The sequence below is a fragment of the Euprymna scolopes genome, chromosome 32 (assembly GCF_053919585.1).
Source record: "Euprymna scolopes isolate OS-2025 chromosome 32, ASM5391958v1, whole genome shotgun sequence".
In the NCBI taxonomy this organism is placed as follows: domain Eukaryota; kingdom Metazoa; phylum Mollusca; class Cephalopoda; order Sepiida; family Sepiolidae; genus Euprymna; species Euprymna scolopes.
The window spans coordinates 69193866-69220504 of record NC_136513.1 but is presented as its reverse complement, the minus strand read 5'-3'; the positions used below and the strand labels follow the sequence as shown (position 1 = coordinate 69220504).

At 31.7% G+C, this 26639-nt stretch overlaps 1 protein-coding gene across 1 annotated transcript in view; it reads right to left on the bottom strand.

The window, feature by feature from the left end:
• The window catches only part of LOC145256416 (rho guanine nucleotide exchange factor 39-like), a 100835-nt gene that overhangs the window by 29357 nt on the left and 44839 nt on the right, over window positions 1–26639 (bottom strand). The window contains exons 5-10 of the mRNA XM_080115292.1: window positions 15918–16036; window positions 13071–13141; window positions 12501–12661; window positions 9524–9718; window positions 2111–2199; window positions 841–949 (exon numbers count right to left, since the gene is read on the bottom strand). Of these exons, the coding sequence (XP_079971418.1) occupies window positions 841–949; window positions 2111–2199; window positions 9524–9718; window positions 12501–12661; window positions 13071–13141; window positions 15918–16036 (744 nt within the window). The remainder of the gene's footprint in view (window positions 1–840; window positions 950–2110; window positions 2200–9523; window positions 9719–12500; window positions 12662–13070; window positions 13142–15917; window positions 16037–26639) is intronic.

Here is a 26639-nt window from a genome sequence, read left to right as displayed (position 1 = left end):
TGAATTAGCACATCAAAGTTGAAATTTCAAGCTCCATCCAGAACCTAAAGCATTAACCCCTAATCCACAAAAGACTGACTTCTTGTAAAGTAAGTTTCAAAGAAATGTATATATTCTTACATTTATGTTAAACTAGCAAGACCACTGTTCCAGTGTTGCCAGTGGGGAATCAAAAAGAATTATTTAACTTTACAAAATTAAATATTAGAACATGAGGCACCTTATCCAGGTCTTTTTAATACTTTTTTATGCTTAGTTCGCTTTTTGGCTCATATCAAAGTATTTGTGTTCTCTGTCTGAGCATGGTACATATGATACCTAGTCGTATCGGACCACAACCCTTCAGGTAAGTTTAGGCTCATAGCTAATCGAGAGAATAAGTTACCCCACCCTTTCAATTTGAAACAATGTGCATACTATGTAATAATTATATGAATCCATTTTCAGACTTCAAAGAAAAATTGTTGTATGCAGTAAACAGATCTCAACAGACGATTCCATTAATGATGTTTGCCATTTTTGCTTCAAATTCAAATCTGTGGCTTGTATAAAAAGCAAAAAGATTAAATCTACAGTATAAAGAGATCTGTGCAAGACAGGATTTCCATAGTATGGCCATGTTGAAAGAATGGATGAGAGTGATTAGGTCGGTAGATGTAAATCAGTTAAGGTAGTTGATTCAGTTTATGGGGAAAGGCCAAAGAAAAAAATGGAAGGAGTGATATAAATCAACTTGATAGAAAAAGTGATAAGGACCTGATCTGAGATAAGTTAGTTTAGAAGTTAATTTCTGCAAAGTTGATAATGAATTAATGAAAGAAAAAAATGAGGTAACTGTACCCTTTTCCCCGTCTTCTTTTCTGATTTCTTTTGTCGCAACGTTCTGCCTCGTAATGGTACCTTGTTGCTACTTGGTTTGCGAAGAGTAGAACGGTTTTCTGATAGTTTTCTGCAATAACAACATTTTAAATGTTATACAAAGTCAGCAAAGAATTAAAAAGGGGGTTAGAAAAAAAAAGGGAAATTTGTTTGAAATGTTGTATTATAAGGAAAAAGAAAGAAACAAAAGCCCTAAGTAAAATGTCGACAAAGAAACATGGTGTAATGGATAAAAGTGCTAAGTATAATCAGTTATAAGTGACACTTTTCTAGAAGTTGATCGTTTAATCCTCAGTACAGATGATATTAAGAATACAATTCTGAATTATCTAAAATAACCCAGTCATGACTGGCAGAACAAAAACATGTTATTCCAGGTTCCGTTAAAAATTTATTACAGATTACTGAATTTGACAAAAGATTCTCAAGATCAACAAGATGTATACGAAGAATACTAGAGGTTAGATAGACGTTGTGATGTTGTGAAAAAAAAAAAAACAGTCAAGATGAGAACAGTAGTCCAAATATTCTAAATAATATGAATTATCAATCCTCAACTCAAAAATTCAGAATCATAAACGTTTTAAGCTTTTCATTTATTTATTGTAGCAATTTATATCTTTTACAAATAAATTCTCTTACTGTACAAATAATTATTAGTCATTCTTTAATGCTACAAAAGTTAGTTTTGAGTTGACAATCACATAATTTTATTTATGACACATTATTTGATTCTGAAGAAATTTATAAATTTTTTGAATCTCATCTACATTGTCATACTGTTGATAAAGATGGACTATAGACAAGATTGTTAGTGACAAGAAAGAACAACCAACACACAATTATAAGAAAAAAAGGAAAGTTTATTGCAATAGAAAGTGTGTTAATAGAGAGATGGACAGCAGTCAAATTATATTATGTCTATTTCGATTGTATTATTACAATAATAGATTTTGGAACCATTGAAGCAAGATTTGGAGAAATGTACAAAAAATATAACATTTTCAGCAACTTAAGATAATTACATGATTGGCTATTGGATGGATGGGTGTCAAAAGTGATAATGAGCATACAAATGGACATACAAGTGTTTTATAATAAAGATTATAATTATAATGCAAATCATTTATATTTTAAGTGACGCCTTTGAAAATGGAAGTTATTTTTCTTTTTGACACACGCAGATAATACTTGACATATTTTGCTTGACATAAAATCTAATGCATCTCACCTAATGGCCGATTCCAATGCATCAACCCAAGATGAAATATCTTCAGGATGCGCAGAATAAAGGACAAGAGTCTCTTCTTTGCAGATAATCTGGAAATGACAAAAAAAATAGTAAAATTAAATTAGCAAAATGGGTTCATTAGTATCTTTGTAGTTATCCAATGATGAGGAAAGAATTATTAATCATGAAGGAAAAAATATCAAAGGGATACACCAGTGTTCATATCGACAAGAACGAATCTACTCAGCACAGATTGTTCAAATTATTTGTACAACCATCAGTGCCAGTTTGAATGCATGTTAGAATTTCAAACACGACAAGTGAAGCATGCATGGTCCCCCGTGAGTGCACAGTGAACGAAGCATAAAAAAATGACTAAGTTCAGCATTTGCCCCCCCCCTCCCTCAGCCCCAAAAGTCCTCAGGGGACGTCAAATCCTGGTGAAAATGAACAAATGGTGCAGTTTTAGGCTTTATAATATGTAAATTTGAGTTCTGCACCATGCCAAAAAAGAAATGATTAAGTCCATCATTTGCTCCCCTCCATTTAGCCCCAAAATTCCCCAAGGCCTTAACATATTTAAATTTGAGTTCAGCACCATGCAAAACTACTAAATAGACATGCACAGAAAATTATGGACAAATCTGGTAAAATAATCCCCAAAATGGAGTACTTTTTATTAGCCCTAAAAGAGCCACTGGGGCACACTCAAGAATTATTGTAAAGTATAGACAAACAAAATTATATAGAAATCAGTTAGTTACAACTTTTCATAAAGTGTTATAAAAATCCAAGGCATCAATTTTTTTTTAATAAGCACAAAAGTGTCAATTTTAGCCATTTTAATCCGAAAGGCACCCCTAGGGGGCAACCAGAGTTTTCTTGGAAAATCCGTTCTGTTACTTTTTTACTCATATCATGTTTAATGTTTGTGCAAAATTTCAAAAAATCCCGAGGTATAGTTATTGAGAAAAGTGCGGGCAGACAAAAAAAAAAAAGAAAGAAAGACAACTATGGAACCTAATGGATTTTATAAATCTATAATGTCTATTATTATCAAACAAGTATACACCCTCCATCAATGATACATGGAAAGAATTTATCCTTTGCCAGTGTCTGCACTAATGTTCAGTGAATCAGTGAAATTAAATAAGAAAGAAAACTGTAAAGTTTTAAAAAGTAAAGAAAAAAATGTATAAAAAACATCAAGAAAAAATGGAAACAGATTTGCTTTCTCAATTCCCCTAAATACTTGAAATAAATCCATCTAGCAGTTGTTCTTTACTCACTAACTTTTATGTGATGGGGACAGTTATACAAATATTATATTTATGTGTTTGTTTACACAGGATTAACCTCTAAACTAATTAACTGATCATAATGAATTTTGGAACACAGCTGATAGGCATAAAGGGTCCAAATGTGAAATATATTTAGTATTTTTATATATTGATTTTAATGTTTGTAAAAAGACATAAAAGTGATACGAAACTTTTGTTTGGAAAATTGATTTTAACATCCTGAGTTTTGTTGCTGTCTATATGAATCCTTTCTAAACTACATGTCACAAATTCATAATGTTTATTTATCTAAGTTTTTTTTTTTTTTTCAAAACAATTTTAATGCATTCCAATTAAACTCTAATACAAAATTTACCTTCAACATACTTTTTTTTTATTCAAAATTTTAACTTCACAAATTTTTTTTTAATGATGTGTTACTTGGAAAGGGGCCAAAGAAAGAAAACATGTTGCAGAAAGATAAACCCACAAAGTCACTATATATACATATACATATATATATATATATGCTAGATAGAGCTTTTTCATCCTAAATGCTATGCAATTATACACAATGTGGAAAATATGCAATAAACAGAACTGAGTGTAAATGTTAAATGAAACCAATTATCCAATAAGAAACCATAAAAATGAATAATTAATCACAGTCGATTTTTCAAAGTATTATGCAAATTAGTTAACTTTTATGAAGTTGCTCATATCAATGATGGACTACATTAAGAAGTTAGTTTTAATAATTTATAAACAGAAAAAGTAGGTTTTTAATATCAATGTCAGTGCAACAAAAAACTCAACTTTATATGTGCATGGTAAAATAAAAGAACACCACCCCCCTTCTACTTCATCTATATATTAATACGATAGCATGTTATTTTCTGTGTCACATTTACATCCAGGTCATTTAATTGTTATGTACTTCCATTTCTTGTTATAAATAATTTTACCAAGAATTCTTCATAAGTTTTGGTTTCAGTTTCAATAAATGATGGCACTTCAGTAATCTATTTTTTTTTTATAAATAATTGTATCAAGAATTCTTCATAAATTTTGGTTTCAGTTTTCATTATGGCTGAATGAACTCAAGTTATGAATAAAAATAAAATAAAAATACCAGCGATGGTTGACGTTATGTTGTTTTGAAAAAAGAAGAAAAACCGAATGAATTTATGAAATGATCAACGTTTCGTCCCTATTGCAGAGGACATCTTCAGGATATTAAAATGAAAAATGCAAAAAAAAAAAAAAAGAAAACGATCATAGACCATATGAAAATGAAAAGGAAACAGTGTTAGAATCCCACTCATATCGGGAAGGAAACTATGTGTGTGTATGGGAAGGTTGGGTTGTTCAATGTCTATATATATATATATATATATATATATATATATATACACTTTTAAAAATACGTTAAATAAATATGTACACTTTTTTTTTCTCAAACTTATTCATTTTGTTGAATTATTTAAGGATTAAGGAAAACGGTTAACCAGGATCTATTTTGATATTTTTTTCTTTGATTATTATTACTAATATAGGGAAAATAATAATCAAAGAACAAAATATCAAAACAGATCCTGGTTAACCGTTTTTCCCTCATCTTTAGATAATTCAACAAAATGAATAAGTTTAGAGAAAAAAAAAAAAAAAAAGTGTACATATTTATTTAACGTATTTTTAAAAGTGTATATATAGCCATCAACTTAGCCTTAGTCATCATCACAGCAAACCAATCCAACAAGTTCATCATCTTGTTTTTTGGAGTCTGAGATGATGAACTTGTTGGATTGGTTTGCTGTGATGATGACTAGGGCTAAGTTGATGGCCAGGATTTCAGCACTACATATTGAAGTATTGTTTGGAATTCGTCGTGCAGCAGCGCACCCTACTTTATCTTTATTTTTGGATCCATCAGTATATATGTGTAAGTAGTCGCAAAAAGCATTTATGATGGATTCGGTTTTTTTCTTGGAGGGTGATCGGGTTTGTTTTAGTTTTGGGATGTTTAGCGACGTCTAATTGTTAGAGGCTTTAGTAGCCATGGGGGTGTTTTTGAAGTGACAGTTTTGTGTATGTGGGTAATGTTTATTTGTGTCTCGGAGAGGAGATCTTTTATGTGAAAGCTGAAAGGTTTAATAGTGTTTTCTTTTATGTTGAGGGGTAGGTTAAATTGGGATTCAAAGTTTTGTAAGCAGGGTTTGAAGCAAGTTTTATATAGTACTGTGTTCCCAATTTTTGCCTTTTTTAGGTTTAGTTGGAGCTCATTTGTTTCTGTATATAAGCTTTCTACTGGGGAGGTAGTGAAAGTCCCTGTTGTGCGTCTTAGACCTTGATGGTGTATTGTATCTAATTTTAGTACGTAAGATTTTCTAGTAAATGAAACATGCATAATCTAGTTTGGAGCATATTAATGTTTGGTAAAGTTTAATGAGAGTTTTTTTGTCGGCTCCCCATTCAGTGTGGGCTATAGTCTTTATGAGATGGATGGCTTTGTTGCATTTGGTTCTCAGGTGATTTATATGTGGGATAAAGGAGAGTAAATATGATCAAATATAACGCCAAGGAATTTATGTTGTTTGACGATTGGGATTTCTGTATCATAGAGTTTCAGAGTTGGGTCATTATGCATTTTGTGTACATGGCAGAAATGTAGACATTTGTTTTTTTTTCTTTTGATAGTTTAAAGCCGTTTTCTGTGGTCCGTTTGCTTATTTTGTTTAAGCATTGTTTAAGCTGACGTTCTATCGTATGGATGTGTTTTGATCTATAGCAGATCAAGAAATCATCCACATATAGTGAGCCTTTTATACCAGGGGTAAGACATTTTGTGATGTTATTAATTTTAATGTTAAATAATGTGGTAGAGAGGATGCATCCTTGCAGAACTCCCATTCTTTGCTCTTTTGTAATCTTGAGAAAGTGTCATTAAAAAGGACTCTAAAAGTTCTGTTTTTTTAGGAAGTTGTCAATAAGCATGGGTAATCTTCCTTTTAAGCCAAGTGTTTTTAAGTCCCTCATTATACCATATATCCACGTGGTATCAAGCCTTTTCAAGGTCAAAGAAAACTGCAGTGAGATGTTCTTTTTGGAGGAAAGCTTCACATATGAATGTTTCGAGTCGGATAAGGTGGTCAATTGTCCCTCTTCCTTTTCTGAATCCTGTTTGTAGGTTGGTTAGTAGATTGTTCGTTTCAAGGTACCATGTTAATCTTTTATTGATCATACGCTCTAGTATTTTGCTTAAACAGCTGGTTAAAGCAATTGGTTGGAAGTTTGTTTGGTTTGTCATGATAGTTGGTTGGTTTGAGTGATCTGTTGTGTTTTGGAGTTTTGGAATAGGGATAATAGTGGCCTGTTTCCAGAGTGTAGGAATGTTGTTAGTTATCCATAGATTATTGTATATATTAAGTAGGTATGTAAGTTAAATTTTTGGCAATTGTTTTATAAATTCATAGGGAATTTCGTCTGGGCCAGCAGCTGTGTTATGGGTTTTGGCTAGTGAGTCTTGGAGTTCTGTAATCGAAAAAGGCAGGTTATAGTTTTCCGTATTTTCTGATTGAAAGTTGATATTTTTCTTTTCTTCTTCTTGTTTAATATTTTGGAAAATTCTTTCTAAATTTTGGGGGGGATGAAATTTGTGAGAAAGTATCTGCTATGTGGTTTGCAATGTCCTTTTTATTTGTGAGTTTTACATTGTTTATGGTGAGGTATTTTATTGGATTACTGTCATATTTTCCTGATATCTTTCTGATCATGTCCCATATTGTTTTAGTTTTAGTGTTTGAATTTAATTTTGAAATATAATTTTTCCAATTAGTTTTTTTGGATTCTTTGATAATTTGTCTGGTTTTGGCCCTACAGTTTTTGAAGAAATATAAATTTTCTTTAGTTTTAGTGTTTGAATTTAATTTTGAAATATAATTTTTCCAATTAGAGTTTTTGAAGAAATATAAATTTTCTTTGGTTGTTTAGAGTCGAATTTTCTTCGAGCTGCACGCCGTGCTCTAATAGCTTCTTTACATTGGTCATTAAACCAGGGTTTGTTAAATTTTGTTGAGGGAGAAGATTTAGATATGCATTCCTCTGCTATAGATGTTAAGGTTTTAGTGAAATAGAGAAGATAGTCTTCATTACTGGGATTAGATTCGGGGTTTAGTTTTGATGAGCATAATTTTAAAAATTTTTCCCCAGTTAGCTTTATGGATATTCCAGCGTGTTTTGTTTTTTTTCAGAATGAGGATTTGAGTTTTTGAGGATAATAGGGAAATGATCACTTCCACAAGTATCCTCATTTAGGGTTAATTTTATTTGATAATACTCTTTCTATTAGAAAAGGGGAGAGTTTAGCCATCAGGGTTTCCTCTAGTGATTCTATAACGTAGAATCTGGGGAATTCCAGGCTTTCTTCTTCTTCTGAATCAGATAAGGTGCGTTTGTTTTTTTTTGTTTGTTTGGACATTGACTTAAGTGGAAATTTTCTTTGTCTGTGTTCCCCACCCACCTCGGAGCCTGCTATTGGGACCTGTCACGAGGGAAACCCATTCGCCTTGACAATGTCAGGGCTACACAAGACCGTATACTTGGTGAAGTGGGAAATCCTGAGCACCTGTTGCCAGATTTATTACACTCTCCAAATCATTAGTGCATAAATGTTGTCATTATCAGCCATGTCTGGATTTGAGTTCCTCACTTACCAATTGACCCTTAGCCAGCGCCTTCTAACGTCTATTATAGAAATGATGTTGGATTGTTTCTCTGTCTTGTATTTGATAAGAGATTATTATTTAGTATTTGAGGTTTTCTCTTATTTTGACTGGGCTTTTAATGATACACGTTAGGGCTTGACCTGACCAGCCGATTGATCGGATTGGGCCTCTCCGACCGCCCGTCTAGCCTAATACGAGGCCAAAGTGGAGTGTTGCCACTGATACCTTTATTTTCTCTAGGTATCAGTTGCTCAGCCACCAGGATCCTTTTCCTAGGCATCATAGGTTGCCACCCACGGCCAACAGGTAGCCCCATTTTTACTCTCTGCAGGGGGGCAGACGGCATATTCTAATGCCCCACCAACAGGGCCAAGCAAAGATGAAGAAAATAAAAAAGAAACCCACGCATATAAACACTCTATACATATGTATAGAGAACTTTTTGCTATTGAAAATTTTACAAAGCAAAGACAAGGTTTCATTTTATTTAAAAAATAAAAAAAATGGTAATATGTGGCTCAGGGATGGGAGCAAAAGTACACAGTATATTTTTTACTCATAAAGAAAAGATAATCTTGTGCAATTTATTTTCATGGATGTGGTCTGTAATATTTATGAACAAATTTATAAAAAGGTACCGAACATTTCTTGGGAGTTTTTACATTTTTGTCTTTTTTTTCTTGATTTTTTTTTTCTTTTTAAATTGTATGAATAATTTTTAACTCTTAAATTGACAAATAATAAAAAGCTAAAAGCTACTTGTAGCAAATCAGCAAGCAGACCGATAGAGCAAAGGTGCTGGTTACTTGATAAATACAAAGAGGAAACTGGTCATATACTTATTCTTTGAAGTGCAGAAATGGGAAAAGAGAGCGAACATTAAATTAGCCATTCACATTCTCTATTTTTGTCATGAATTTTTTACCTCGCTTCATTTCACTATGATAAATTGTTAGAGGATGTCAAATCCTGGTGAAAATGAACAAACGGTGCAGTTTTAGGCCTTAACATATGTAAATTTGAGTTCAGCACCATGCAAAACTGCTAAATAGACATACACAGAAAATTTTAGACGAATATGGTAGACTAGTTAATCTTTACAAAAAAGGGTGGAACACATCTTCGTAGATCTTATGTCGTCATTGGTGAAGAACCAAATACAGAACATCCAGCAAATACAATTGCAAAACTCCAAGTGGAAAAAACTAGACTACATGGACGTTGCAATAAGTCTAATAAATAGTATTCTTACGCCCAGACATTGGATTGGCCAATGGGCTAATCACTCATCAATAAACCTGTCTATCTACATCAAAAGAAAAAAAGTATATGAAGATATGTGATTGTTACAATGTCAATATTTCTGACAATCTCGATTGAAATGGCCGAATTAAAAATTGTCTACTTACCTGAAACATTCCACCTCCTTCCAATTTTTTCTTATCCATGAACAAACGTTGCACAGAACAATGCCGAAGTGGCAATACGCAACTACATGTGTAAGAATTTGTAGTGTCCAATAGTTTCGGTTTCCCATAAAGCAACATGTCCGAAAAAAGGAAGAACATCCGCTCATGTGATTTGCCTCCACCTTTACGTGCAACCTGGCAACAAATGAGAAATATAGCTTCATATACTAAAGTATTTGGTAGATAGTAGAGTTTAAATAAACAACAGCACATATATTATTGATATCGAAAAACATATTGAAATTTACTGCAATTGTCATTTTTGATTTTTGTTAGAAAAGAGTTAAAGTTTTATTTGATAGATTTCATTTACTGAATTGCAACAGAGGCATGAACAGCAAAATATAAAAGTTACAAAAATGTAACATTTTTTGATGCTGGTGGATTTCTAATAAAGTTAAATTCAAATGCATTTCAAGTAAAAACTCTATTTTTATTTGTAATTATTTTTCCACCCATTCAATTTTTGGAAGTTTTATTAATTTTAACATGACATGTAAGTATATAATTTTGAGTTAATTTTCATTAAAAATTTCCAAGTTGAAAAATTTACTTTTATAAAGTATGCTTCATTAGAAAGAACAGGATTTCCCAATAATAATCAATAGAATTAATGCTGATCATATTTAACATCATTTTTTTTTGGAGTAAATTCATATTTTTGTTAAGACAACACATGTGTAAACATGCCTTCTCCTTTACTTCAACGTGCATATGAAGAGACCCATTTGCTCTTCAATGATACACATTATAATAGTAGCAAAATCAGAGTGTCGTTATATCTATTCTTTCTCTGACACTTTCTTTTTTTCTCTCTCTCTGTATCTTTCACTCTCCCTATTTTCTACCTTTTTCTTATTTCTCTCTTTTTTTCTCTTTTCTCTCCATTCACTCTCTTAAGTTTGTTTTCTCTTTCTCTCTGTCCTCTATCTCTTTCTTTCTATCCTCTTTTTTCTATCTCTTACTTTTTTCTCTTTATCCTCTCACTTTCTCTCTGAATAAATATTTACAATTTTCTGCAAACTTTTCACGTCCAAAAGAATTTTATCCGATTTTTACTTCAAAACATATTTTTTTATATGAGATTATTGTTTTACATTTGATGACCCATTATTATTTATGTTAGAGGTCATGCACAATCGATTTTAATGGATAGTGTCATCCCTTATGATATCAAAAAGGATCTTCTGGTTATCTTCGACCATGCAATAGAAGAATATGACACCTTATATATTAGCTATAATAGAAATGTATGACCAAATTTAAGTTACATAAGATAAGCAAAACTGCTAATAAAATCTATCATATTATTCAACAAATATGTTTTATTAATGTACTAATGAAAAGAAAAAAGACTTAGTTTAATCTGTATATCATGAATGATAATTATAACTTGCAACATGTTAGCTGCTAAAATAAAACTTCGATGAACAGTCAAAGTTGCTATTCTGTATTGTTTTTGCACAATTTTTGTGTAGGCATGTGATTTTAAGTATTGTTTAAAATTGGGTATTTCTAATAATTATTAAGTTCACCTATATTATCATTCTTTTAATGATGCATTTTTTTATGAAGATTTTTTCATGTATCTGAAGCTTTTATCTTCAATTATAGACCAAGTTTTTGTAATTGATTATGATTTTTCAGATCTATAAATAATTCAATGCCCTTAAATTATCAACTCAGACTGCCTCGATATCTCAGCTAATGAATCCTTCTTGTTTTCAAAATATGAACAAACTTTCTATGTTTTCTTATCATTTAAAACATATTTAAAATATCTCTCTTTCGTGAACATGCCTTTGAATTCTTTATTTTGTTTGTTTATCATATAACATTTCTATTGCACTCTCACATTTAAGTATTACTTATAAAATTGTTTTCCTTTAAAATGTTTCCATTAAAAAGCCCCACCCTCACCCACTCCACAAAAAAACTTTTCTCATAGTAAAACCCATTTCTCAAACTACCAAACTGAGCCACAAACCATGTATACACGTTGGAAATAAGAGACTTTTATGAATGTACCAATGAAAAAGATTACCTTAATCTGTATAATATTATCAACCGTAATAAATTTCAATGTGTTAGCTGTTGAAATAAAACTTCTATGAACAGTCAAAGTTGCTCTTCTATATCGTTTCTGCACATTTTTGGTGACGATATGTGATTTTAATTAATGTTTAAGATTGGGTATATCTAAGAATTATTAATTCCATCTATATTATCTTTTCTTTAATAAACTATGGCATTTTATTCATCAAGATTTTTTACTTATCTGAAGTTTTGCTCTTCAGTTATATGATGCTTAAGTTGGCCTTGTATTACACAAAATGCAATGTACAACTTTGAATGATCATAATTCAAGTATGATTTGAAATATGTGGCGTAATGGATAAAGTACTTGATAAAATTCGATTTGTGAGTTTTGGAGAGGCTATATAATGTAGGAATACTGAGATGGTATTCAGCCAAGCGTTGTAGTGAATAAAGTAATTTGTAAAATTCAGTTGTAAAGTTACAATCTTCTTGGAGGTTCAATCTTCAGTGTAAGGCAATACACAAAAATACAACTACCAGCCATGGCTGATAGAACGAGAGTTTGCTATCCCCATAGGTTAAATAACAGGTTTGTTCAAAATTCCATTCAGATTCCAGAGTTCAACAAAAAGATTTCCAAGTTCAACAAGTACAGCAGAAGATTAGAGGTTATATCGACCAAAATGTGAAAACAAAACTCAAGTTGAGAACAGAAACCTGAAGAATTAAATACAAGATAAATTTGGTTCCATTTTATAACACTATATATGCATAGCTACATTTTTTTTTTTTTTGGTATATTGAAAAACAAACCAGTTTGGAATACCTAATCTGACTTTAATAAACTAAACTGAAGGTTATAAAAGTGAAAACTCACCTTTTTAAGTGTTCCCTCTTTGATGAATTCTCGTCCTGGTGAAAGAATTTTCGGTGCTGTACCCAAAGACTTTTGAATGGATAACATTTTCTGAAAGTTTTCGTGTTGCCTGATATGTTCATTAATATGACAAGCAATAAGGCTGACCTGTTTCGTTGCTTCTGCAAGAAATGTTAAAAATAAGTGGATTTTAATGCACTTATCTTTTTTCAGTAACATTTATTTAAAAAGATATTAAAAATCAATGAAAAAATTACACAAGTCAAAGTGACTTGGATACAGTTCCACTTTCTGCCACTGAAATAAACGCACTTGTTTGCTATCAATATACAGAGAGATGCATCTTGTATCTCTAAATACCAACTTTTTATTTGGCAGAGAGCAGTTGTTTTGAGAATTCAAGAATTCAATTCCTGACCATTCCTAGCACTGCTCATTCATTGCAATGACAATCATGATATACCATTATATTTTTATGTTCATCATCTTTCTTTTAAGCAGAGCAAGAATTCACTACATCTGAACATATGATAATCACAACTAAAACAATTGATAACAACTGATTCTTACCTTGCAAACTATAATAGTCGTGGTGATTTGTTGGTGTTTGAGATAATAAATCATCTAATAACAATTTGTACCTGGTAAAAAAAAAAAAAAAAGTAATTAAAAATGAATACCAAATAACTAAAAAAAAAAAAAAAAAGAATTAAAAATGAATACCAAGTAACTAAAAAAAAAAAAAAGTAATTAAAAATCAAATTTAACAAATTTTCATTACTAATGATTATTATAATCAAATTTAACAAATTTTCATTACTAATGATTATTATATTGTCCAATTTCTACTGTACACTCTTTAACCCTTATCCTTGAGTGGCCTATTGGCCTTGATAATGTGGTGATACCTATGAAAAGAAAAAAAAAAAAAGAAAAAGTCCAATGTGAACAAGTTCTAATTGAATCGTCCCCCTAAGTAATCCAAGTTACAAAATTCCCACTGCTTACTATACTAAAATCACAATGACTAATGTATACCTATTAACCCTTATCCTTGAGTGGCCTCTGGGCCTTGATAAGTGGTGACACCCATGTACAAAAAAAAAAAAAAAAAAAATGAATACCAAATAACTAAAAAAAAAAAAAAGTAATTAAAAATGAATACCAAATAACTAAAAAAAAAAAGAATTAAAAATGAATTATTATTTATTCAGTTTTAAGCAAAGAAGATGGAAGCTCTTTGTGAATATTCAGATAGATCCAATTTTTTTGAAATTTTAACAGTAGGTATTAGACATCAATTAATAAATATGCCTCAAATTCCATTTTTTTATTTTTAATATTTAAAAGAGTTTTTAGGGTGCATAATATGGGCATAACCTTTCCTTCAAAATGTTATATATAGTGTTTCATTATTATTATTATTATTATTGTTTTTTGTTGTTATTGTTCGTTGTTATGAAGTCTTATTAAAAGTGAGTCTTAGAGAGTCTTATTAAGAGAGATGTTGCGTTCTGTGTTCGTGTTATGAAGAGATTCATATATATAAAATGTTCATACTTAGAAGTGTAGTGAGGAGACAGTGTTGAGACAGTCTTAGTGTTCACATTGTAGATATGAGATGTGAAGACATTTTAAAACACAGGATATATAAGACATATAATGACAATTTCACTTTACCTTTTGGTAGAATTACAACACAAAGACGACGTTTATAAAAACACATGATGGGTTTATTTCTTCTTCGACCGGTCGGTGGCTTTCTTAGTCAGGAATTCAAAGTTTTACATTCTATGTTTCAAAAGTGACCGTCTCGCTTCCAGACGTTCGACTGTTCATCTCTTGACTCCAGACTGTCGTCTGTCGTCCTCAGACTCTCTCTGCTTAACTCTAAAGTTTCTAACTATATTGAGAACTTCCCATTTTCCATGACGTCATACACATGTTAAAACATGTGTCTTCTTTCACGTGTTCTGAAAATGCGTGTCCAATACATTTTCCTTTGTTTACAAAAGGAATTTTAACCTATATTTCCAATATGTTAAAAACATGTTTATTAAATTATCCTATAGTTGCATTCCTTTTCTTAAAACTATTTTATCTCTAAGCTAAACAATGGTTTGTTTTTACATTCCATTTTCTAATTCTCTCTCGTAATCTATTTCTAAACCTAAATTACGAGGTTCGAATTTCGTCTATTCTATTTAATTTTCATTTTAACTAAATATCTCTATTTTTATACTTACGTGAAAAGGGGACAGCCCTTATCATGTAACAAAAATTCAAATATTTCAGATTTGCATTAGATAGCAATTAAACAAGATTCCCTAAATCCCAATTTCTTCCTAAGACTCTTTTAGACATTTTTTAGAATCAATATTATGTAATCGATTTTCATAAGAATTAGAATAAGGATTCTAGACATAAAGTTTAGTAGCATCATATTTTGATTTTAATCTTCTTAATTTACAATATTTTGTAAAAAGAAAATGAATATTAAAATCAAATCTGATAAAATAACGATTATTTATTTAGAAGTCATTTTTTAATAACACTATCAAAAGTTTGAGAGTGAGGAGTGCTCACAGGTGCCATTGTGATCCGTCAATGCATATGAACTCCACAGCCTGTGATGTTGAGGAAGCGCTGGTACATTCCCTAAAACATGGCCCTTTCCACAATATCATCTGATGGTCCTTAGATATCACTGGCTTTCCGTTAATCCTTTAATCAGTTGGTTTTGATGGAGAGAATGGTAGATGGCTCAATCACTAATATGGGATGTGACTTGTGTCAACACTTTTACACCCTAATCAATAACAAAATCGTGACAAACTCTGGACATGTAACAGTGTCAGTGAAGGATTGCAAATGATCAAAATATACCAATCTTCTTGTGAACAGTAACTAACGATAATGTAGCTTTTTCATACTATAACTTCAAAGAACTCACGTGACTATAGGATAAAGTCTAACTAATAATCATGGAGACAAGTGGAGTGATTGGCTCCACCACATGAGACTTTCTCAACCCTCTTGAGGGACCATCGCGAATTGACGATTTTATGAGTGGCTCTCCATTGCCATAATTAGAGGAGAGCCTGCTTTTGGTCTGCCAAGCCAGCAAGGCACCCAATGAAACTTTCTGATGCTCTAAATATAGAATTTTTCAATTTAGTGATTGAAAAAGATTTTCTTGAACTTTGAAATTTAATATTTATATTTTGTCAAATGTTGAAGCATGTATTGATTTTTTAAAAAAAAATGTATTTAGCAATAAAATCATGCTAAACTGACTTGGAGGATAAAAAATGAAATAAATGGAGTTGCAGCAACCAAAATGAAAAGAAACAAATGATGCTCACTCATTATTATTTGACAGAAAAGTGGTACGTTATAAGGATGGCATCTTCTTACCTGGGGACTCGTTGGACGGGTGTGATGAGTAAAGCATTCAATTTCAAGCCATTAACATCAGGCAAAGCTTCTTGTTTCTGAATAAAGTCTGCAAATTCACAATGCTTTTGCAGCCATTCCTTGAAAAGAGGAAACAAAAGATATGTTTAATATTAAAAAAATAAAATCATTTAAAATTTTAAGCTTAAATTTTTATTTTCACGAGTTGCCGCTTCAATACATCAAGTATTAACCTATTATTATCATAATTTTAATTGTGTTTCAGAAATTTTGAAATGTATTATGTGGATTATTTTAGATATATCTCACAATATTTTAATCAATGTAACCCCCAAGTATATTTTATTGATCTTAGAAATCTTTATCGAACCCAAGAATTTGTAGGTAATGAACCAAACTCATTATATAGATCACAGGGGAAGATTTCTATTGCGTCGTCAACCATGACCGAGTAGAAGTTGCACCACAGATAAAGTATTAAATAATAATCAATTCTAAGTGGCAGTATTTTGAAAACCAAAGGTTCAATCCTCAGTACAGGCAATACTAAGAATATAATTAAGTTACTTAAGATAGATTCCCAGTCATGGCTAATGGAACAATAGTAATCTACCTTTGTGGATGAGATAAAGTTTGGTTCAAAATTTTGTATAACTTCTGGAGTTCAACAAGATGTCATTTTTTAAACATAGCATTAAAAAGACTCAACAAGTCTATCCACCACCCCCTTACCTCAACCCCCTTCGCACATTGTAGTAATTATAAAAACGACACACTAGTTTAATTTCATCAAACGACGTTATGATTCTAACATTTTTTTTTGTTTGTTTTTTTTTAATCTGATGGAATGCAGTATGCAAAATCTAAGTTAGGATTGTCTCTAAGAGTTTGCATTTGAAGATGGATTCTTCGAAGAGATGAGTTGTCAATTTTGGGATTTTTATTTATTTTATTGGATGCAAATGTTAATTTAAATTATTAATTTTACTTGTAAATTTTTTTTTTTTATTGTGTTTTAAATGTCCATTAGTTTTCTGGTATGTATCACTTACAATAAGGTATATAATTTGTATGCTAAAGTAATCTGTTATCCATCTTGTCCCTTTTGTTTTTTCAAATTGGACGCATAGTGAGAGGGGGACTTATCGATGTTTTAACCTCTAAAATAGGTCTTTTTGAACTTATATTAAGTACAATACTTAGTTTGTAATTTTTAATATATTTATAGTGTATTTTTAATCACATTTTCAGAGTTCCATTCTTATCTGAATTGATATTAACTTGTGAGTCTACTCCCCATGTTATACAATAAAATACAATAATTAAATTTTGTAAGGGGGGTTTACATTTAAAAAAAAAAAGTTTTTTAATCTCTATAATTATAACCATGCCTTAATCTGCTTTTAAAATGGAAATTACTAAAAGAAAAACATGTTTTATTTTATTATTTTATTCCTTTTCTATATTCTGTGCTTGAAATTCTACTGTCCCAGATTTGTCTCGCATGTCATCTTGTTTGTAATATATTAATAGTTAGCAATATATATATCGATGTAATATATTAATAGTTAGCAATATATATATATCGATGTAATATATTAATAGTTAGCAATACATATATATCGATGTAATATATTAATAGTTAGCAATATATATATATATCGATGTAATATATTAATAGTTAGCAATATACATGTATAGATACAATAGAAAATTGGAAATACACATCTCTTTTTCTAGCACTCATCACCTTTTGAAAGAGCGTTTGTATGTTTTAAATCATTAATACGGAAATAGAAAATTATATTGTTTCAATTAATAAAAGAAGGAAGTAATAAAATCAAAGCCCATATTTTATTCTTAAGATAGATTCTTCATCCCTCCCTCTTACTGCTCTTAAATAAATGCTAATCTTTGCACCCCAATTCATTTCACGTTGAGATACTGATCTTTTAGCTGACCAACATGGGTCACTTGAAGAACACCAAGTTAAGTGCATCTATCTATCCGTGTTGTATGTAGCCTTTCTATGTAAATCTCGTCCCACCATTTCTTTTGTTTTCTTTGCTTTATATTCTCTTACATATTCAAATAATTATTAATATCCTATTCATTCATTTTAATACAAATCAGTTGCTAAAGATAGGTTTTCTCACAGTACTTGAAAGATACAATTTTTTGTAAATGTTAGAGGGGAATCTATCACCAATCCTCCACTTATTTATGCAGAATAGAGAAAAACCTTAAAGTAACATACTCAATATCTTCATGCACGCGAGTGTGTAGAAATACCTGGGGTAGAAACCAGGGGCATAGTTACCCCTCTTGGTGTGATGGACCTGTACATGTTGTCAGATCATCCATCTAAGAGAAAGAAATCTGATAATAAAACTGGGGGAGGGAGGCCTCTTCAGTCATGGACGACAACCTTCCTAGAGCTGGTGACTCAAACAAATTCCTGGTTTGCAAACCTAATTTGCTTAAGGAGTAGACTCCTTCTTTATCTATTAGTCAGGTGCAGAGGTACAATACCAGGGACTCACCTGAGCTACCCTGTGATTGACCTTGTTTCCTGACTAGAACATTGAACGTTGTTCCCCTATTCCCTATTTTAAATTTCTCTCTTTCATCAGAAACTGAGAAAATTGGTTTTGCTTACATGCCACTTGTGCTCACTTGACTTGTTTGGGCCGGTCTTCTTTGAGAGGTTAAGGGTACCTGATTGACAGTTTGTCTAGCTGCTGTTTCCGACTGACAGTACAGGGGCCCTAACTCTTTGGTAGCGCTTAGAGGCCACAACCCTCTAGACAGAACTTGGCTAATGGACCACTGTGTGTATACTTGGCATCAAAACCGACCCACTTTGCTCAATACTCTTCTCCCAACCTGACATTGAACAAAAACATAATGAAATGGCAACCCAAACAAATATCACGATAAAACCAGACAACCACCCAAACAAAACCAATTTGCCTTCACCCTTGAGGCTCGCTTTCACAAATATCCGTAGGCTTAGAGGTAATATAGATGATGTAGAGTTTTACCTTTTAGTAAACTCTCCGGATATCTTAGCATTAAGTGAAACAAACTTACACACTTCAATCCCCAGGATACCTCTTGCCATAAGGACTCGGATAGATATATGCACGGGCTTGGAGTCTATATCTGTGGCACCCTTCCTTTAACTAGAGAGAAAAATCTTGAATCGGATGACCAGGCTTTTATGTGCTTTCGACTAACATTTCACCACTGCGTTAGTTACTTATATTTTCTTTACTATTTTTTCCTCAAGTCAGGATTGTACCCTAATCGATCATGTCTCTGATAGTATAGATGCAGCACTCTCCTTGGATAGTAACGGCCAAATAGATGCGTTTGGTGACTTTAATGTCCACCATAAAAATTGCCTTGGTTTCTCAGGTTACACAGATGCAGCTGGATGCTCTACTAATAGCTTCTCTATAGCCCATTCCCTCACATAGACAGTAATGTTTCCAATCCGTCTACCAGATCGTGAACCTCACCAGGTTTCACTTCTAGACCTATTCCTCACCACAGTACCTGAGGATTGTGTGACTGATGCCCACAGTCCACTTGGAAATGCAGACCACCTAGTGGTATCAGTTGACATCACATTTAAATCCCAACCTCAAGGTGAGGAACCATTGCTCAAAACAATAAGGTACTACAACAGAGCTGACTGGGAAGCCATTAGAGAACACATCCGAGATGCCCCATGGACCGATGTCTTCTCTCTTCCTGCTGAACAGTGTGCCAATGAGACAACTGAATGGTACAAAGCAGGCATTGAAGAACTTGTTCCCACATGGAAGTATTATAGCAAGCCCCACTCACCCCCATGGTTCACTACAGATTGTGCAGCTGCCATTGCACAAAGACAGCATGCATTCTGCCGGTTTATATGTCATAAGTCAAATACAAATAGGCAAAAATTTGTAGATGCTAGAAATCTTTGTAAGAGTGAAATAGTGACATTCAAAAGAAAGCATGCTGAAATAATCAGCATAGAATCGCAAAAGATAGGAACTCATGATTTCTGGAAAATCTATAATAGTGTGGTGGATAAAGGGCAATCAGTAATTCTCCCACTGAGCAACAACCATAAGGTTGCATGCACGGCAATTGAGAAGGCGGAACTGCATGCCTGGCAATTAACCTCCAACTCAACCTTAGAGCCAACAAACAATTCCCTCCCAAATTTCCCTATGCAGACTGAAGCCACATTAGATGATGTAAAAATCACCCGTTCTCATGTCCGCAATATCATAAAAACTTAGATACCTCAAAGGCATGTGGGCCTGATCTCATCTCTGCTATACTAATTAAGAAATGTTCAGCCAAGCTAGTCCACATACTTTCTAAGCTCTATAATAAATGCCTTGCTGAATCTTGCTTCCCTAATAGCTGGAAGATGGCCTCTACGGTATCAGTGTACAAGAATTCTGGTGAAAGAACAGACCCTCTCAATTATCACCCCATTAGTCTCCTTCCACTCTTTGCTAAAATCTTTGAGACCTTAATTAATCAAACACTAGTTCACCACCTCGCAAAAGCAAATCTTCTCTCTGACAAATGGTATGGATTCAGGCAATGTCGTTCTACTGCAGATATTTTAACAGTCATCTCTGAACGCATTTACCATGTACTGGATAAGGCGGGCGAAGCCAGGGCTGTAGCCCTTGATATATCCAAGGACTTTGACAAAGTCTGGCATAAATGGCTGCTAATGAAAATTAAATCGTACGGTATAACTGGATGTATACTAAATATAATTAGATTCTTCTTAGACAATAGAAGCATACAGGTTGTCACTGACAGACGTACATCCAAGCAGCATAACATTAATGTGGGAGTGCCTCAAGGGTCGATCCTTGGACCATTATTTTTCTGAGATTCATAAATGACCGCCCTGATAATATTGTGTTCGAGATGGGTATATTTGCTGATGATACAACGCTTTATAATATGCATGAGGGAAGAACAGATGTACATAAATCTAACACAATGGCAGAATCGTTAGAAAATGGCCTGACTATAGTAGAATGGGGCATGGATGGTAATTTTTAATGCTAGGAAAACTAAGCTGCTCTTCTTTAACAATTACAAGATGCCTCTCTAACCACCTATATCCATGACAATTAGCATCCTACCTTCAAACTCCTCGGCCTAACATTTGCGGGCAATATGAACTGGAAAAAATACATAGAGGACATTGCAAAGGCTGCTGCAAAGAAGGTGGGTTCCCTCTATCATACTAGAAGACTACTCATGCCTGAGAGTACCTGTACCTTTACAAGGCCACCATTCGCCCATGCATGGAGTATTGTTGTCACATCTTGGCTGGTGCATCTACCACTAGTCTCTTACTCTTAGATAAAGTCCAAAAAAGAGTTATCAATCTAATCGGTCCCACTTGTTCAACTAAGCTCCAGCCCCTGTTCCATCACCTCAATGTTGCATCACTGTGCCTGTTTTACAAATATTTTAATGGAATGTGTTCTGATGAATTCGTTTCACTTGTACCCCCTCGACATACATATCCCCAACAAACTCGCTTAGAAGTAAGATCTCACCCCTTCACTGTTGATGCCCCTAAATGCCAGAAAGCTTTCTATTCTAATAGTTTCTTCCCTCAAACAGCTAAACTTTGAAATTCTCCTTCCTTGGCTGTACTGATATGAAGAAGTTTAAATTTAACATAAACAAGTATCTTATTAATCTTTCCTAGACATGGCCCCAAATAGTAGCCCCTTACGTTCAAGTGGTGATATGCTTTGTAAGAGGTGAACATGAGTAAAAAAAAAAAAAAAAAAAAAAAAAGAACATCAAATGTTACATCGGTGAAAATGTTGTGAGAATAAGAACTGAGATGAGAACAGTAATCCTGATAATCCAAAGAACACCTAACTTTAATTATACAATATTCCATAGATGTTAGAAAATACTAGGAGGGCTCCTGGAAACTTTACAATTAAAGAAAATTTTAGTTTTATCAGCTGATGATATCATTTTTATTACCTTTTATAAAATCATATTTTTAAAAATCGATTTTCTAATATAATGAATTGAACGTCTTTAAATTCTATAAATAATTTAAATTTCTTTTAACTTTTGCTCCAAATTCTTACAATTAAAAATCAAGAAAAGATCATTTTTCTCATCTACAAAGAATGATGAAGCAAATCAAAAAGTTATTCACAATATCAGCAGGCACGTAGGGAGTGAATATTAACTTGAATACAGCAAGGAGGAAACAAGCTCTAGTTTGGTGTGCAATTGCAGCAGAACATTTAATAGAAATGCATTCTGATGGAATTAATATTGTAATTGACTTATTAACATGAAAGAAAATTCCCACATTTATCTGCACTTATATATTTTTATTACTTTTAACTGAATGTAACAAAATAATCATTTTCTGTATCTTAATATATAAAAGCAAACATTTGTCTTATAATATATTAACAGAAACTTCAAATAAGTTTCACCAAGGATTTAAGGTTTCGTAAAATCTAAAGACACCAGTAAAATTATCTTTTGATTCATCTGATGTCAATGGTGATTAGGTTCATAAAACATAAAATAACTGAAATGTATTAGAACAAAGAAATGAAATCCATTTTTAATAATATAATTTTTTTGTTTCTGTTAAGTGTTGAGACATTATGCTGAACAAAGATGGCGGCAGTAAATCCATTCGGCGAAGAATTAATGTAGCCCGATCTTGAGTGTTAAGTAATTCCTAGTAACAAAGAGAATGGCGAAGAATCAAATGCAGTTTCATGACAGAGGCAAAGGCGAACTGATTGAATCCAAAATTCAACATTTTTTTTAGTAACTTTTGAAGCTTCTGATTGGTTGATTATTATAATTGTGGTTATAAAAACGATTGTCGAAATCATTGGAGTCATACCCCCTATTATGAGTCAAAAACATTTTAACAGTTTCATAAAACAAAAATAACATTAAACAAAGAATATCTCAGTAAAGAATGTATTAAAACGAAAATTAAAACATTTTAACCGTTACTATTATTCATATTTTTAAAATGTTAAAATAATTAAATAAAAACGAATTTGTTAAAATCGTTTGTTGTGTTACAGTAAGTTCATTTTCTTACAGAAAACAAGTAGGGTTTTTAGATTTTCCAATTTTTGCCCAAAGGTCGGACTTCAAAAATTTGATTAAGTAGCCACAAACATTATCTTTTGAAAAAAACACTCAAAGTCTTAAATAAAATCAATAGCTATTATTTATAAAATTATTTTTTTCTTCAAAACACCATTGTACCAAGTTTTTTTATTACTTAAACTCATCTTGCAAATGTTATTTTTAGCTTTTAATGCAAGGTAAAAATGGTAAATATGACAATATTTTAATTTATCTTTTACTAAGAAACATTCCAACCAGCAATAAATCTAACAACATATTTGAAATGTTATTGTGTTTTGATTTCAGTTCTTTTTCATTTGATTTTTTTCTGTTTATGTATTTCTGCATCAACAAAAGTTTGCACAAAATATTGTAATTAATGTTTTAAATAAAATATTTGTATAAGTTGAAGATTTAATTTAAAAGTTAAAATATGATAACAATGTTATTGTTTAGTTTAGTGATATCGTAAATATAGTTCAATGCTAATCATGTTTCTGAGTATTCATTCTAATTAGTGTTGGGACGATTCCTAATTTTTATACGATTCCGATTCCGATTCCAGGAAAATATTGATTAACGATTCCGATACCAAGTACGATTCCGATTCCGATTCCTAGGGAATTTATTGTTTTGAAATATACCAGGTAGTTTTATACTTATGGTCGGTAGTTCCCAAATATGTTCCCTAACTTTGGAAGAGATATTTTATGTCTACACCGTCGTGTTTTGGATTAAATAAAATTATTATATAGCAAACTAAACGGAAAAATTAGCAAAATTTATTCTAGAGAAAATTTTACTTAATTGGAATACAGAAAAAAAAAACTAAGAAAATAGAATTTATCCTTCAGAGAAAAAACAAATAAAATAGAATTTATATAATAGAACAAAAACAAGAAAATTAGAGAATAAATACACACGATTCATTATTTTGGTCCTCATAATTAACAGATTTAATGAATTCAATAAAAAAAAATATAGCCGAAGAGAAAGAAAATATATACTAATTAAATATAAAAAAGATAAATATTTAATTTAATAATTTATAAATTACTGTACACATAGATTCGAAAAAGTTGTCAAAAAACAAATATATAACAAACAAATATTATCAAAGGCAAGATAAGTTACTTTTCTACCAAACTGGATACATTTTTTTTTGTTTTTATTCAATATAACATGTTTATTCAGCTCGAAAAACATGCAGTGTTTACCGATGTATTGGAAAATTCAAAATGGCGCCCGACACTCTCTTTAACATGGTAAGTTCGGGAAAAGGTGTTATAAATAATAAACTAGACAAAAAACTATTAAAAAAACCACCGAATATATATCAAAATATGTCACGGTAACATATATTGAGCGAGTTTCTAGCAGTATTTTGTATAGTTTATTATTTATAACATCTTTTCCCAAACTTACCGTGTTAAAGAGAGTCTCGGGCGCCATTTTGAATTTTCCAATACATCGGTAAACACTGTGTGCTTTTCGAGCTGAATAAACATGTTACATTGAATAAAAACCCGAAAAATATATCCAGTTAGGTAGAAAAATAACTTATCTTGCCTTTAATAACATTTATTTGTTATATATTTGTTTTTTGACAACTTTTTCGAATCTATGTGTACAGTAATACAAACCCAACAATAAGTCCTTAGTAAAATTCTATTTATAAATACTTTTTAAAATGAAATTATTTAATTAATCGTAAATATTATTTAGACATAAAAATTAACTGATTACAAAACCTTTTAAAAATATATATATTAATTTCTTTTTCGTTCGGCAAAGAACTGCGCAAAACACTTTTAATTTTCAATTTAAAATTCTAGAAAAAAGATTATATTATTCTGCTTTTAATATAATCAAATTCAGGGTTTTATCTTTCTGGAGAAAAAAAAAATAATGGATTTTATTTCAATGAAATTAAAAAAAAAACTTGACTGAATTGAATTAATTACCCTTAAATTAACGAAGGGGTTATTTAATAACTTTAGGTTTGGAAGAGATAGGTATGGGGTCGATTTTTTTGAAACTTCAAAAGAAACCGACTACTGTCAAAGCTTTGCGAAATAATACGTGATCAATTTCATTTTAGAGATATTTCTTTCAAAAGTCTTCTTTTAAAAAAAGAAAAAAAAGTATATTGTTCTATTAAACCTTTTACTGTTTAAATAATTTGACTTTGCTCGTTTTATTTTAAGAAAATATAAGTTGAAAAAGCATTTTCATTCAGTATTAGAAGATTTGTCAGTAAAAAAAAAAAAACAATCGCCAAAAAGATAAGCGTTTTTTTTTTAATTTTTACTCGCAATGTAGAGCCCTGCATACTTCTTTTCAAGTTAACTCTTTTGTAGTTTTGATTACAATTTCCTTGGCCTTCGGGACAAGATCGAAGTGTAGTATCTGTTCTTCAGATGCTGCACTTCTATTTCTTGTTCTCTTTCGGTGGAGGAGAGATCCTTCACGACTGAGACAATTTTTATTTTTGTACCTTTTCTCCACGTTAAAAAACGACCCTGGTGTCTAACTCTGTCCCGTGGGGAGGCATAGTAAATAGGTACAATAGATCTGAATGAATGAACCTTGTAAGGGAGGGGCAGGGGCACTAAGCATTGCCCTGTTAATAATGAATTTCTTTGGTTTCTTTTTATTTCTCTCTTGCGGTTAGAAATATCAGGAATTTTTTTTCTTTTTTTCAACATCAGACTAAAAGAATCGTAATGAAGGAATCGGAAAATTAAGGTATTTTTTAACGATGCGATTCTGATTCCGATGCCTCCCAAAATACACGATTCTAACGATTCCGATTCCGATTAATCATCCCACCACTAATTCTAATACTCCTTCATTCCGCGTTAAGGTAGAAATTTTACCGACATGATTAGTGTTAAAGACAAAATAATGTTATTTTTTAATAACATGTACATATCCGAATATCAATGATGGTGTATGGGAAATACCACCATTATTATATATATATATATATATATATATATATATATATATCTCCATTCCCCTCATGTGTGAAAATAACTAAACAGAGGCTTAGTGCATTGTCTACCAATGTTAAAGCTCTCCTCTCCTGGTGTGGAACATCTTTCCGCAGGTAGCACATATAAAGCAACCCAGAATTGTTTCTTCAGAGGTGTCGTTGCTGGTTTGAAACCTTTCTTTCCTATTCTCGATCACTACCTTCCCTTCATGTAGGCTGCTGTGTCAACTCCCTTCTCCACTTGCTTGTGCCTCCCAGTTTGGAATACCAATGCCCATTTCCTTTAGATAGCGTTTAACTATATATCAACATATGAAAATTAACTCCTCTCTTGTTTGCAACTGGAATATATGTCACAAAATATACAGATAAATATTTCATTAGATAGTCCCCAAAAATGATCTTGTAATGCATCACTAAAGATGTCCTAGACCGGATATACAAATGGCACCATTAATCAAAAAAAAATTTTTTTTTAATTTTAATGTATGCTTTTTATAAAGTACTAACCTTGAAATGGCAGATGTCAAAATTTGAGCTCAATTTGATTT